General features: G+C 37.2%; 1 protein-coding gene across 1 annotated transcript in view; it reads left to right on the top strand.

Moving 5' to 3' along the window:
- Nucleotides 1–770: 770 nt before the first annotated feature.
- Nucleotides 771–15,417, top strand: part of GSAP (gamma-secretase activating protein) — a 43,250-nt gene continuing 28,603 nt past the window's right edge. Inside the window, exons 1-11 of the mRNA XM_009882917.1 lie at nt 771–881; nt 5,406–5,462; nt 6,173–6,242; nt 6,669–6,725; nt 6,865–6,953; nt 7,363–7,432; nt 8,518–8,567; nt 9,862–9,966; nt 10,923–10,982; nt 11,679–11,722; nt 13,353–13,438. Of these exons, the coding sequence (XP_009881219.1) occupies nt 771–881; nt 5,406–5,462; nt 6,173–6,242; nt 6,669–6,725; nt 6,865–6,953; nt 7,363–7,432; nt 8,518–8,567; nt 9,862–9,966; nt 10,923–10,982; nt 11,679–11,722; nt 13,353–13,438 (799 nt within the window). The remainder of the gene's footprint in view (nt 882–5,405; nt 5,463–6,172; nt 6,243–6,668; nt 6,726–6,864; nt 6,954–7,362; nt 7,433–8,517; nt 8,568–9,861; nt 9,967–10,922; nt 10,983–11,678; nt 11,723–13,352; nt 13,439–15,417) is intronic.

The raw sequence follows: 15,417 nt of genomic DNA, 5'->3' as shown, positions 1-15,417 counted from the left end.
TTTTCCTTTACTTTTTATTTTGTGCTGCTTTGTCCAGATGCACTCTTCTCTTTCTGTGTCCATCCTAGCTTTCTGCTCATCTGTTTCCCCTTTAGCCCTACTCACACTGTAGCCCTGTTTGCACCCCATGTTATGTCCCTTGTCCTGTATTGCCTAATTCCCTTATACTTATCGGTATGTTGCATATATATATATATATATGGTGTTGAATCCTGTTGTTCTTGGGGTTTTGGTTTATTCTTTGGTGAGGGCAAGTGTGTGTTTATTATTGTTGTAGAACTCATCTCTGAAGATGTAGTTTATTTCCAGGCAATAGTTTGGGATGCTGAAGGGGCAGGTGGGAGCAAGTGACACCTTCCTGGGGCTAGTTCTGTCTCCCTGAAGTGTTCTGATAATTGGAGTGCAACTTAACTGTTTGAACCCCATCTTGTGTATAATGAATGGATAAATGCGAATTTTTTTTTTGTTTCTGTGAATGGAAGATAGTGGAAAAGCACATTCCATTTTCATCACAAAAGGTAGTGGCCATTAGAATCACAATTATAATGAAGAGTTAGGAGTTTACGTTAATAATTCTTTCCTGTGCGTTTTGAAACCCCTTAACTATTTTGTGTTGAAGTTTATCAGGTTTAAATCATGGTGTAAGAAATACTCTCTCTCTCTTTCCAGGTGGGAGTAATTTTGGCATGTACAAAGAAGTATTTATATGTCAAAATTTATTTAGTAAATTTGCTTAAAGTGTGCGTAAATGGTATGATGAATCAGCTCAAATGAAAATCCCGTGCCTTTTGATACTTACCATTTCAGATACTTCCGAGAATTCATCAACACTCTATGTTGTAAATGTTGAAAGAAATGGAAAAATTATTTATACCTGGAAGGTGAGTGTGTGTTGGAACTTAATAAAAATGTAGCAAATAATAACACTGTATGTGTATCTATGCCTAATTGAGTCCTTGTAGTTTAAAATTTTTTGCTGAGGGTTAGAACAGAAAACTTGACTGATTACAACCTGGGGAGGTTGGACAATGGGAAAATACCCGTCTCCACTTCAGACAAAGCTTAAGAATGGTGAAATGGAGAGTAAAATACTGACCTCATTGAGTCCCTAGGGTTTTTGCTGTTGATTTTTTGGAGGGCCAGGATCTTACCCTCAGTGAAATGCCATTTCTTTAACAGATAAACTCTTTGTAAGCAGCACATTCTTTCACCTTCAGAATTTCTCAGGGAAGTCTGACTATTAAATTCATGTGCGCTGCTTTGGTTCAATATGTTTTCTTCTACCAATATATATGTTAAGATGTCATTTATCTAACACTCACTCTGCTTCTGCCTTTCTTCTTTGTTACTTCAACATTTGTCTGTAGCACTTTATTGCGAGTAGTCTGAAGTAACCCTTGTTTGTTTGATATTGTGCAATATCTAGAGCTATCCTTTTTAACACAGGATTCTGCTCTCCATGGCATGTGTATCACTTTTAGATCAAAATGTTTGTAGTCGAAAGATATTTTTAAATGGTTTGAGAAGGTTACCCCTTGATAAGACAATCTGTGGTTCGGTTCTTTTTTGCATGTCTCAGAGAAATCTGTAGACCCAGCTGGATTCTGGAGGATCTTGGTTGTTGAAGAATGCAGACTGGAGATAGCAGACTCCAGTAGAATAGGGCTGCCTTTTGTTCCCCTCCAGCTCAACAATGTTAAAACTCTCCAGCTTCCCTAGGGTTAAGGGAAGAGGTGAGGCCTTCATCAAGGTATAATACAGTTTAACTGTGGGTGGATGTTTCCTTTAGTACAAGACATGTTCCTTTCTGTACAAGACAACAGTAACCGTAAAAACAACACTAAAGAATGTGTCAAGATTTTTATTTTTTTTCATTGCTCAAAACTCTAGAAAGACTTAATGTGAGTAACCCATCTAGCTCCCAACAGGAGATCTGGTACTGTGTATACGTGATATTGCTGCTTTCTAGCAGCTATGGAATCTCTCACTAAACTCTTTTGGACTTTGGACAGCAGAGTCCAAGTGCCTTCTAAGCTGTTCCGGCTCTTGTAGCTGGCACAAGGGATGAGTTGTAGCTTGGGGTTCACACATCTAAACCTGGGTGTCTGCCTGCGTGCTAGATGTCGAAGCCCCCATTGTAGTCAATAGGGATCTGGTCAAAGCAGTTGGTGGAGTTTAGAGAACTGGCCGCTTGTAGCCTGTACTTTGGGAGAAGGTGCATGTGGTGGAGGATGTGGACAAATAACCACTAAACTCCATTGACTGAACAGGCCAAGGACTCTGAGGAGGATTTAAACACCTAAGCTTAGTTTCCCCAAACCTAGAGGTAAAGGCTGAATAGGAAGTCACTGGAAGGAGACTAGGAGTCATTTTAGTTTCTCTTTCCTAGTTTTGGGAATAATGTGACCTCTGCAGCCTGTGTGGTAGGAATGGCTGAATGACAAAGCCTGAGAACTGGAACTAGCAAACTGCACAGCTCTGCTGCAGTTTTCACCTCTCAAATGCAGTCCTGAAGGATATGCTGCTGTTTTTTTTCCTGTTCTCTTAACATGATAAAGTAGTATGATCTTTTTCTCCTGAGTGAGTCAGCCTGCTGAAGAACCAGCATCTATTTATTCCTCTATTGGGAAGGATGCTGACATATTTTGTTTGTTTCTACTATAACTGTTTGGGGTTTTTTTTCCACACTTGCTAATGGGAAAACTGGAAGATAACTTCCTGGAGTTTTCTCACAAAGAACAAATGTATCTTAAGGTGGTCTTGCATTAAATATATGATGCTTCTCCCAGAGAAAAGTTGTTCATAGTGTGTAGTACACATTTATTTCTTGGATAAATAAAAGTTCTGCTCATCAGCTGAAAGTGTTGGTACCCACTTAGGTGCTGTTGATGTCAATGGGAGTCGATACGCCCACACTTGTCTGTGTGCATGATAAGAACATGTGGGTGTGTCTGCCCCAAAGCTCCTGTTAGTTTAGGTGGCTTGTGTATTGGCAGGAGCACATGTGGGTGCCCAAGCTGTAGCTGCATAGCACTTACCCAGTGCCTTGAACTGTCTGGGTCCTGAGCTGCTAATACTGTGCCTTTCCTAATGTCTGTGCTTTTGTTAAACCGGTTATGTCTGTGTCAGCTGCAGTCACACCTTGGGACTGTGATACCTTACAGCAGGACTAAATTTTTTTCTTCCTCTCTCTCAAGAGTAGAATGCTAAAAGCTAGCAAGTGTTGGGAGTATTCTGTGTCTGTCTTTTTATACTTTACTGCTGACTTAACAAGGATTCAGTCCAAATGTTTCCTTTTTTCTGAAACAGTCCATTGACAACATATGGGTACAGTTCTGTGGTTTTGGAGTTTACTGCAAACCTTTTTAGAGGAGCGTCCATTCATATTTACATAGAACAAAAAAGAGTCTTGATGTATGCATATTAGTGAATGACAAGTAGTTTTAGGCCCCAGTTTGACACTTCTTTTAAATTTTTACAAACTTGTTCTAAAATATAAGCATTCTTTGTGCATTACTATTCTATTCTGCTAATAAATATCATCACACTGGAAAGCTTACCTGGGAAGACAGACTGCTTTTTGTGTCTGCAGCTAGTCCTTCTGTTTCCTTAAGCTTAGGTTGGAGAAATCACAATGTGATTACAACTTCTAACAAACTACAGATCTTACTGAGTTATTAAGGCAGTTCAGCATCTCTTTCTCACTCTCTCCCCCCTTCATAATAACCTATTTATAACTAATGAGCTACCACTTTTGCAAGACAGCTATATGTCTGTGAGCCTTTCCTGTTGGTTTTATAGCAATAAACTGTAGCTGTGACATTGTCAGTGAGGATAGTGCACAAATAAGAATGTAGACTAAACTGAGCTGCCCTGGCCTGTTTTCTAATAGAGAAAAATAAAAAACAACCTTTGTCTGCTAAATGGAAGAAAATCAAGTGGATTCTGCCTGAAATCAGGGGAAGGTGGAGAATGAGCTTTATTTTCAAGCTATTTTAGAGTATTGCATTGTACTGTGGTTTTGAAAGTGTCTGTCTTTTGTGACACTGATAGTTGGTGTAAAGGAAGATATTTTTAACAGAAGTGTATTCTAGTGTCAACTTCTATTTTGCAAGGCAATACAGGAATCTTTAGAGTAAATGTGAAAACAAGCATGCTAGTTTATGCACAGATATGAGCACCGATGTAGTCCTGTTACCAGTCTTGTAAAGTATATTTTTCAGTAGCTAAGTACAGAGGATGTTGGTGTTTCAGACACATTTGGAAAGAATAGTTTTTTGCGAAAGCACTTGCTTAACCTTAAATTAGTAGGCTTTTGAAGCCTGTGTCTTAGTACAAAGACATTTTGTTTTCCTTGTTTAAATCAGAAGTCAGAGACTTTTGTCATTGCCACAACAATAATGAGACACTCAGAAATAGACCCCTTAGGAAGAGAATACTCAGGCTTTTGTTTTAACTTCACAAAGCAAGATGCCGGAACTTTGTAAGTAACCCCAGATTTCTTCCCTCTCCCCCCAAGCTGTAGTTAAAAACAAAGATGCTCACTGTTTCAGTACAAGCCTATGGGGCTGGATTTAATTTCAACAGTTTAGCAATTTAATGCCTATACCTAGAGTACATTAATGGACTTCAGCTAGATTTGATATACAATATAAGCGGCCAAGCATAATTTTTTTTTTAGTATTTTGAAAATTTAAAGTGTGGCAAAAATTACCAAGAAGAAAAGTTTTGATTTGTATAGTCTTAGAAGTGCCTGAAGCAAAATCATTATATGTTATTATCAATAAGCTAGAAAGGTTGTGTATGACGTTTCTTTTCAAAGGCAGCAGGCTAATGGTGTCATCTGGGCTTGTGAAATACGTTTAGCCTTCAAACGATCATTTCCTAAGGCAGAGCTGGAATCCTTTTTTCAGCCTGCAGCCAGACCACTGGAAGCTGTGTTTGGTGATATCTGATGTTTCTGTGCTCCCTTTTGGAGCAATGACCCACCAAATTGGTGAAGTTTGGGATACCAGCCTTAAATCTTCCAGGGGCTGTAGCATCCCCTTTCAGTCTGGTACAGACATCTCGCTTCCTGGCCTTACTGCCTATAACGAAAACCAGTTCAGAACCAAAGTGAGAGAGAGGCACTTGGCTTATGCAATGGCTTGTGGGCTGTGAACTGGCCACATTTCAGCTTTGTCCCATGTGTTAGTTCTAAAAGGAAAAAGAATAATCTTTGTTCTCTTTCTTGCCTTGCTTTCTTGGAATTAGATAATTAACTGCCTGTTTATAGGACAGGGAAGTGTGTGAGGATGTGTGTCAAGGGGCTGGGAGAAGAGGAGAGGGTGGTAGGAAAAAAATGAAAACAATGTTTAACTTTGTATATATTTACATTGCCAGTGCTAATTTGTTTTCATCCATAGGGAAATCAGAGAAGTACTCACATTGGATTGTACGATCTTCAAACTAAACAAAATGAGGTGAGAGCCATGCCAGACTTCTCCCTGGTGAAGACAGTGCTGTAGCATTTCAGATTTTGATGCCTGCAACACAGTATGTTTTGTCCTTAAGGAGTGTATGCGTGTTTGGAACAGAAGAGAGACCAGAGAAGTTATTTGAATGATGCTCAGTAGTATTCAGATAAAGAACATTACAGAACATCTGAATGACTTGGGAGTAGTAAAGTGTCACGTCTGCAATCTTTATTTCTAAACAACCAATTAAAGCCTTTTCTACTCCTCTTCTCAAGGAACATGTGTGTTAAGAAGTAAATGTTTTAGGTTTTCTGTGCTATGTGGGCATCCTCAGTTTGTTTGGTGCTACCATTTGTAAGAAATTGTTCTAAAATTGAAAGTACTGTAATTCAGTGGCTGGAATCATGATAACAGGCCTTTGCAGGTGTCCCCATAACAGTATAAAATGGGTAAAATTTTGTATTTACATAAATGTCTGCTGTGCTGCTTTAGTGGCAATGTAGAGCTCAAAAAATAAGAGTAAGAAACAAAAAAAAAATGAGAAAAAGGAGGAGCGATAAAATTGAGGCTTGAAATATGGTTCTGCTGGCTGTGAAATGATTTGCTTTAAAAATAAAAATGGTGTACTGGTCAGCAGTGTTTTCTTAAGGAGGAGTAATTTGATGGGGTTCTTTATGTAGTTAAATATTTATTAGCATTAATGTATTTCTTTACAGCACCTCTATATGTTTGAAAGGGATCTATGCATAATCAGTTGTTCGGTCAACAATGAAAGGACATTATTGGGTAAATATGTATTTTATCATTAATTTTTTTTGTGTGTCATGGTAAAGATGATTTAGTTTAGTAGGACATTTGGGTCTAGAATTACTTAAATCTATTTTGACCCCTATGTTACCTGCAGTGGTCTATGTATTTCAGTGGATCCATCACCAAGTAACGTAGATGGCAACATAAAGACACAGCTGTAACAATATGCTCTTTTATTAAAACAAAAATCTAAGACACACTCACTCACCCTTTGTTCACTTTCCTCTCCTGCATTTATACATGCCTCCGATAGGTAGAAGTGCTTCTGTTGTTCCTTTAACATGTATGCTTTTGGTAAAAAAAATATTGTGATGCTTGCTCTCCAAGAAGATTTAATAATATTAATATCAAATGCTCACTGTGGTTGTGTTGTATTGTTTGGGTTTTTTTTTTCCCCATTAGCGGTCAGCTTCCGTCAATATACAGAGGAAGAAAGAGTAAGTCGGCTATTACAGTCAGGTACTACAAATGAATTGTTTTAACTTTTAGAAATATTGTACCCTTTTGCTCCCTGCCGCCCCTTCTCCCCGTAAATTCTGTTTAGAAAACAAAATTGTGTATAAAAAAGAATGTTATTTAAAACATGTTCTTTTTGCAGTGTCCAAGTATTTAACCTTGCTAATTGAAATTCATCCCATTAATAATGTGAGAGTCCTAAAAGCTGTGGATAGCTGTGTTCGAGTGCAGGTAAATTATTCAACTAATCTAAATATCAACCTTTTTAATCCGCTATGCTAGAGAGAAAAAGTGGTTGAATGCAGAAATATCTCATGTTATCTTGCAGCTGTTGCAGAGATAGTGTGCCCATCTTTCTTCATAGAATTAAAAAGATGAGAAACATCATAAAATGTTTGATGTAGAATACTTCTCTGACAGGAAGGCTACTTTTTTATTTCTCTTCAATCCCCGAGAGCTCGCAACTGTAGTGGCTGCTGACTATTAGTCTGTAATAATAGGTATTTTTATTAATTAAATATCATTAGTGTGCCTATCTTAATTTAAAAATATGTAAATACCCCACTAAAGAAAAATATTTTAGGTAACTGTTCTAAACTACTTTGGTTGTTTACTTACTTTTGTGAAACTTTCTGTGTAGTTTCTTTATCCAGTTGAAGGCAGAAATACTTCTACAGGAAGTCGCCTTTTGCTAGTTTCAGAAGATAAATGTGAGTTAATATTTTGAAAGTACATTGTCGTTCTTTTATTTTGAGATGATTGTTATAGATTATATTTTTGGTAGACTTCCATTGGAAAAAAAATAGGAAAAAAAAAAGGGTGTGAGCTATTCTAGGTATTCCAAATGGCTTTCAAAAATTGTATAATTTAATGGGATCTTTTTTTCAATGTTAGTAGAACGGCCAGCTTTGCAATTATTTGCTTAGTTCATGCATTCATCTTTATTTCTAAAAAAAGCTAAAAGAGACTTTTATAGCTGTCTATATAAATTCAGAGCAGATCAGTTGACTAATGGAGATGGATTGTGATTTAATGTATGACAGGTGGGATAAGAATAGGACAATAGTTCCTTGGATTCAGCTAATTTTGCATGTTCAGCCTAATCTAATGGGTGGGAATTAATAGAGGTGGTCACTGGGAAAAGGCTGTTTATCCCTCTTGCCTTTCAGTCTTATAGAGTGAGATAGCTTTTCCCTATATTTTTGGAGAGGCCCATCTTCTCTGCTTAGCTAGACACCAACTTTTAGGTTGCTGGATTTATGTGGGAGGAGTTCACCTCCTAATACATTCACATAGTGCTGTGAACTGTAATAGAAACATTTATAACATCTTCTGGGTGAATCTTGCACCCTTTGCACAAGCCAACTACTGATTACTTCTAGGGATTTTGTGTGGGAAAGGACTATGAGGTGGTATTCATGCTAGGAAGTGAAAGAGGGCTAAGGTGTAGTCTTAGGCACAGGTATGCAGCTCTCCATGGGTTTTTTTGTGTCTGCCTTGGCTTGGTTTGGCATGTTTTAGTGAGCACTCTTTCTGAAGGTGCTGTGCTGATGTTGGCAGAGAACTGTTTCTAGGTGGTATGGCTGAGGCCAGCCTTGGCTCAGGGAAGGAGGAGAGTCTGGGTCTCTGCACAGGCACCTGCCTTCATATATCACAGATTTCCTCTTACACTGAGTTGAACTTTCCTGGCCCTAATGTGTTGTCATAGCATTTGAAGAGGTGAGATGGTTTAATTAGCTGTATAAAAGCATACAAAAATGTATGTTTGTAACAATTTTTTTAATATATTTTAAAGATGTTGAAAAATTTGACATTCCTGTTGTTGCAGAAGAAGAACACAAAGTGGTAAGACTTGAAATCTTGTTTTTTGAGGTTTTTTTTGCTTTAATTGAAAATTTAAACATCTGTAATTTTGGCTAAATGCTTTCGTAGCTTTATCCTTGGGTAACATAAAGTATATTAAAGAAAGTATTGATAGTATGGCAACTTAGGCAGCCTACCACAAAGCTGATTGAAAACCCACATAGTCTATGAAGAAAGTTACTTATTTTACTCTTTTTGTTGTTGTTGTGGTGAATGTGTCTGTTAGAAATTGGGAGAAAACATAGTGTACACTTACTTTTAAACTGTTGAAAATATTTGCAGTCACCTTCCTAACTTTGCCTTCTGGGAATCTGTGTGTCCTAGTAAAGGTTTCATTGAAAAAACAAACAAACAAAGACATGAAACTTAGATACAGTCTAAGTACTGTGAATGTTCCAGTGTCTTTCCCCTGATCTTTTTTTCCTGTTTTTAACATGAATTTGTCTTCAACAAATTAATTGTATATGTTTTGGTTAAAAGACTTATTATTAACAAACATATGTCTAATATAGTAAAGATTTGTGTCACAAAAGCCAATGTTTTACTTTATGGAGACAAACGTAGGCTTGGAAGGAAAAAGTTAAGGTCCTGGTTTTCAGTCACTTTGAAGTCTTTCATGGTTTTCTCAAAGTTTATCATTGCTCTTAGAGCAGATGGGTTTTACGTGCTAGACCACGGTAGTGGAGTAAAGACTAAGTGTAACCAGAAAAAACAGATCAATCTAATGTCCTTCTAACAAACAGATTTGTTTTGATTGACGTGAAATCTCCTTACGTCTTTCAAGAGTGCATTTATACAGTCCTAACAGTTTTCCACAATCCTGGCCCTTTCCCTGCTGCCAGTACTTTCCATCACGTGGCTGAGACTTTGGATGGAAATCCCTTTTGGAGCTAATGCATCTTCCTTCAATAGTTGATGTAGCTGGTTCTGAACTGACTGTGGTATTTAACTCCTCTTCCCTTCTCTGTGATGAAGAGTGACGTCTGTATTTCTTTGTTCACTTTGAGCAGCTTAAGTGGTGATTTCTTGCAAGCCAGGAAATCTCAAAGAAAATATCTGGTAGTAGGTATACTCTGAACACCGTGCTTCTGATCTCTTTAAAGTGAACACCTTGCACACAACAAAGGTGGACCTTGTGCAACTAGCATATTCCCTCCAAGCAACTAAGTGTTTGCACCTCTTATGTCATTACTTTTCTCTTGAAAGCACTGACTGTGCATAATCATCATTACAGAACCTTATTTGATGACTTCTAATGTTCTTTCTTTCCCTTTAGGTGATTCAAAACTCAGGTCAGCTTCCAAGAGCCAGAGTTGCAGATGATCTCATTTGGGCACAATGGGATATGATGGAACAAAGGCTCTTCTACATTGTTCCAAAGGTGAGATGAAAGTCATTCTAATAATTTTGTTCCTGCCTGTCTCATGACAGTAAAGTTTTGAGTGTGGGGGGCAGTAATAGTGTGATTTTTGATTTTCATTATAGTAGTCTGTCTTGTTCCTGCCTCAAATAACCCAAAGCAAAAGCCAGACTTGTCTTAACCACTCTTTGTGCGTAGTAAATTGCAAGATGATTGGTGGTCTCAGTGCTTTCTATAAAAAATGCATGGGGTCGTTAGATTTTTATTGGCTTTAAAAAGGTATTTTTATACAAAAGGATCTAAATCTACCAAAAACTGTCATGAGTATAATGCCTCTGTTCTAGAGAATTCACATCTAGAAGGTATGTTGTACACAGTCTTACTGACTGACCAAATGAGGACAGGTTCTTGGCTAGAAATGCTGAAACTCTTCTTTTTTTGTTTGTTTGTTTTGACTGAGGGACTATTTGCATTTGATATTCTATGTAAATGAAAATCGATTTTTCTTAACTCTTCTTAGCCACCGAAAATATATGAGTGTTAGGAAATAACAGGAAGTGAACTGTGATGGAGAAACATATTCCTGTTTTGTTTTTGAGATATCTTTTTGAAATGACCAAAATAAGATACAGTTCCTTTTGCCATATAGGTAGTTATGGAAAACATTTTTAAACTTTCTAGAGTGTGTGTGTGTGTGTGTGTGTGTGTGAGATATGTAATGCTGTGCTTCAAGTGGGGGCCCACGCAATTATAGATGATTGGCAGATAATGATCTGGGACAGGAAGGAAGCATGTCATAGTGCTATTGTGGGGGGTTATATGTGGTTTTTAAAGTCTTCTTTTGTCCCCTAACTTCTGCATGTCTGTTAGCAAAATGGGTTGAGTGTGTAGAATGCTGTGGAGTATCCAGTCACTTCTCAGTCTGTGTGATATGCTTTGTATTTTATCAGTTACAAAACACATCCTCTTAATTCCAGGAATCAAGGAGTACTTTAAAATGTGTCCAGTTTTATCCTGATGAAAATTTTAACTCAATAGTAAGTCATTATTATTTTTTTATACTATTGTTTTGAGTTGGATATAATTATGTGCTCCAGGCACTGGTACAGAGATCAATTTCAGTGTCTCTTGTTATTGGAACTTTTGCAGAGGAAAACTGGGGTTTGTTTTTCCATTTGTGGTTTTGGTTTTGTTTTTTTTTTTTTTTTGCATTATATTCTTTTCAATAATATATTCAGTCAGATTCAGATTGTGCCATGGTAAGGTAACCTCAGTGGAATTGCACAGATACTGACCTAGAAGTAAGTGACATTCATGACATTATAGTGATCTTATACTCAAGTATTGAAGAGCAGGGTTATCAAATGCACTAGGCAAAGAAACCATGTACTAATTTTGTCACTTTTAAGTGACACAGGACAATGTGTTGTGGCTAAAATACAGACAACAGAACATATAAATTATAGCTGTTGAACAAGTAATTGTTACTAGGTTTTTGTCCGAGTGGCTGAAATTTGCTGTGATGCAGGAGGTTAAATATCAAATATCTTGCTTTTTTTTTTTTTTAAGAATCTATTTTATGCTTCTTGGGGTGAACGCAAGGAATTAGAGGAGAAGAAATAAACTGTTAAAATGCTGAATCTGGTGAAATGTGACACTGACACATGGGCTGAAATATTAATCATAGTATGCTGACCTCACTAAACAGGTTTGGTTTTGTTTTTGGTTAACAGCTGGAATCACACCTGGATATTTCTGTAAATGGCACACAATTAAAGTAAGGGGTTTTTATGTTTTGTTTTGCTTTCCTTTTTATATATAGGGAACTGTTTTACAAACCTAAGTAAAGTTTGTGTTGAAACCACAGTATCTTTGTTTGCAGTTGCCTATATGGTAGCGGAACATAAGAAGAATTTGACCACTGTGTCCAAACCTCCAGTTCTTCTAATTTTCATCAGGGTCAATTGTAAAACGTAATTTAATCCTTGACTGCTTTTTTTGGTGCCGGTTTCAAAAAATACTTGTTTGAAGAGGTTAAACCATCCTTCTCCTAAGTGTTCTGTACTTATTTAAATTAACTTGTTTTAATCTCAGGCATGTTGTAATGGCGATGTCAGAATTCCTGTCAAGGGAAGCTCTCCATTTTTAATTGGTATTACATGTTTTACTGGACAGTTAACCAGACCAGTAGCTCCCTTTAATAGCCTATGAGATACTGCCTGTACCCTTTTCTCCTCCAGCATGCTATTTCTAGGCAGCCTAAAGGCTAAGGCTAAGATTCATCTGATTCTATCTGTCTGCTGTGCACATGACTGCATCTGAGTTTTTCTCCTTAAGGCTTCCTTTTAATTGAGGAGAAACTTAGCCAGGGTGGTCTGACTCTCATTCGTAATTCATCTCATCCTCATCTATCTTCAATCTGTTGAATTTATGTTCCCAAGGGGCCTGTTTCTCTTTGTGAATAAAAAGGGAGGCCAAAGCTACTAGATCAGATATCAATAACTGAAGGTAGCTGAGTTTTACTGTGCCCAAACTGTGGCTGTCAGAATGTCTTGTTGCTGTGCAGGAGGCTCAGTGTGGTGCTACTGCACATGCAGGTTGGCATGTTGCCCTGGATGGGCAGTGTATCTTCTTGCAGTTAGTACCGAAAAAATCCAACTCTTGTAGGAGCTTCAGTGCTTTAAATTTTTTTTTTTTTTTTTCCAAAATTATTGCAGGAGACCTAGGGGAAAATTCCTTCAGGATCAAAATCCTTTATGGAAAAAAAAATCCCAACCAAACAAAAAAAACCAGACCCCAACAACAAAAAAAGCCAAAGCAGGCTTACCGCAATCTTCTGTTGCGTGGTCTGCGTGACAAAAGTAGGACTTGTGGATTTTAATGATATGAAAACCCTTTAAAGCACAGGCAGCATGAGACTGAAAAAGAATGTCATGGCATAACAAGTTCCATGTGAGTGTGATTTTGTGCTTTCTTTTCAAGTATTTCGGCTGAAATTAGTGTGCCTAATTGCAGATTAAAATGCAGCTTTACAGACATAAGAGCACTAGAGTTAGGCTGCAAAGCCTTTGAGTTCTTAGGTCCGATGTTTGGATTTCCAGTACTTCATCAGAACTTGCATTTACTTAGAAGTATAGGAATGGTTGGACAGTGCTGCAGTAAGTGAATATGGAGTTTGCAGGTGTAATCAAAATTGTCGGTTTCTGATAAATGTGCAGTCTCAGGATTTTCATTTCGAACAGCATCGTGCAGATTGGTTAAGGCCTAATTTAACTTGCATTAGAGAAGAGTTGATTATAACTTAATTAGTATGTTTTGATTACATAGTGACTGTTCTTGTGATCTTTGTGTTGTGATGAATAACTGTGGATGAAGTGATTTATTTAGTGATCTTTATTTGCTCATAGACTTGTGAATTTTGGATACGATTGCTGTGAAGACCAAGATGTTGGATCTAAATCTTTGAATCTTCAGGTTTTTACAAGTAAAGCAGGTAATGAAGAAATACAAGTATTGTCAAAATGATTTCCACTAGTAATTATCATGCAGTGTAATCATAATTGATGACTAAATTTGTTCATAAGACATTATATATATTTGTATTTTTTGTGTCTCTCTTTTTGTATGAGTGTGAGATTTTTATTCCTTCAAAGTATACTTGACAAGTAACTATAAGGAGAGGGAAAAGGCAACTATTTTTCTTAAATTTTCTATCCTCTGAAAGCTGTATTCCAAGTTGAGCTAAAGAGTACCTAGGGTTTTATGCATCAACACCAACAATAAAACAGACCCAGAAATTTTCTGGTAGCCCAACTTCAAAGAACTGGTGTCATACATTCATATGGTGAAATATCTCCATCTGAGCACACTGTAGCATTTTCTGCTAGTTTCACAACACAGGTGGTACCAAAGGCATGGTTGTGTGTTATACTAGAGCAATTTAATGTTAAAGCTGACCAAAACGTGTTAGAAAGTAAATTCAAGGAAGATTTTTGCTGGATCTGTTGTCTGGGTATTTGACATAGCAGATAATTGGACAGAGTGGACATGCGTAAACAGAGCATCTGTGATACAGACGTTAAGAGCTTCATGCTGCTGTTATGTGTGATACTTAGAAGGTCCACGTATGTGATACTAAACTTAGTATGTGATACTGAAGGGTTTAGCATATATATAATTCCTTCAACATAAACCTAAAATGTTCCTTAAACCTTTAGGATTTAGGTGTCTCCCTGCATCCTAATGCATGCCATGAGCTTTTTTTGTTTAAAAACTGGACTCAAAAGACATCTGTTCATCACAGATGCCTGCGTTTTCAGCTTCTAAATTAGACCATACCGCCAAGCAGAGATGGTATCTGATTAACCTTTGAATAGTCTACAGATTTGTATGGGGATATGACGTGTTGCAGAAGTGGCTTTACATCTCACTTCTTAAGGCGTGCTGTATGCACATGGGCGAATTGTGGAGGTATTTGCTGGTTGCGTTGAAATGACTGTTAATGCAAATCAAGTGAAATATAGTTTCCTTACATGGATTTTTTTCTTACTAAGGCAGACAGCACACCTATAAAGATTAGAGGGGAGGAATTAGAAGTAAGAGAAAGCCAAGTTTCTTTCTACCAAATCTAGATTTGGCTACTTTTTCTCTGCTAGCAAGACAGAGTATTTCTTATACTAACAGCCTGTCCAATAATGGAAATTGTTATTGATTTGTATATATATGTTTCCTTTTAAACCTATAGTTCTCTAGGGTTTATTCAGATTGAAGCACCTCCTTTAGTTTAGGATGAAATTCAGTCTTTCTCCTAGACGACTGTTGTTTGATTACCCTGAAGGAAAATGTTCTTTTCCATCTGCCAACACAGTATTTAAATTCTGTGTGGAACCTTTTACATGCGCTTTTCATTGCGCTTAATGTAGAACACATAATTTGACAAGTACACCTACTAAATGAGATTATCATTTGTGGCTTTTCATTGAATGTTGTTTGAGACTGAGGATTATTTTGTGTAACTTGACAGTTTGAAGCAAATGGTTTTGACGCTGAGACCATACCTAGTTGTCAAAGAACACTGTGGGTAATCACACTAAAGTTCCCTTTTGTACCTCTTGTTTTTGGTGATTTAGAAAACTGTACTGCAGGCTCTCTGGGGTGCAGACTGTCTTCTGTGGAACTACTAGCATGCTTCAAATATTAATGCTGATATCCCTATTTGTACCATTCAGACATCTCTGGCAAAGAATAATTGGCATAATTTCAAAATGGAATATTCCATGTAATTTCCCATTTAATAAAACTGTTATTGGCTACTGCCAATCTGAACTTTGAATGAAATCGCTCTTCCTTTCTCAGACTTCCTCAGTAGAAGAAAAGTAGCCATGTTTCTTATACTCAGCACAGACAAAATGTATATAAATATGTAAAAACCCCTATGTACTTCTAGATTAGCTGAAATCAAGCAGTTTTAGT

The sequence above is a fragment of the Charadrius vociferus genome, unplaced genomic scaffold, assembly GCF_000708025.1.
Source record: "Charadrius vociferus isolate BGI_N301 unplaced genomic scaffold, ASM70802v2 scaffold32, whole genome shotgun sequence".
NCBI classification, from domain to species: Eukaryota; Metazoa; Chordata; class Aves; order Charadriiformes; family Charadriidae; genus Charadrius; species Charadrius vociferus.
Note: the sequence above shows the minus strand (reverse complement) of the source record. Positions and strands in the feature narration are given on the sequence as shown.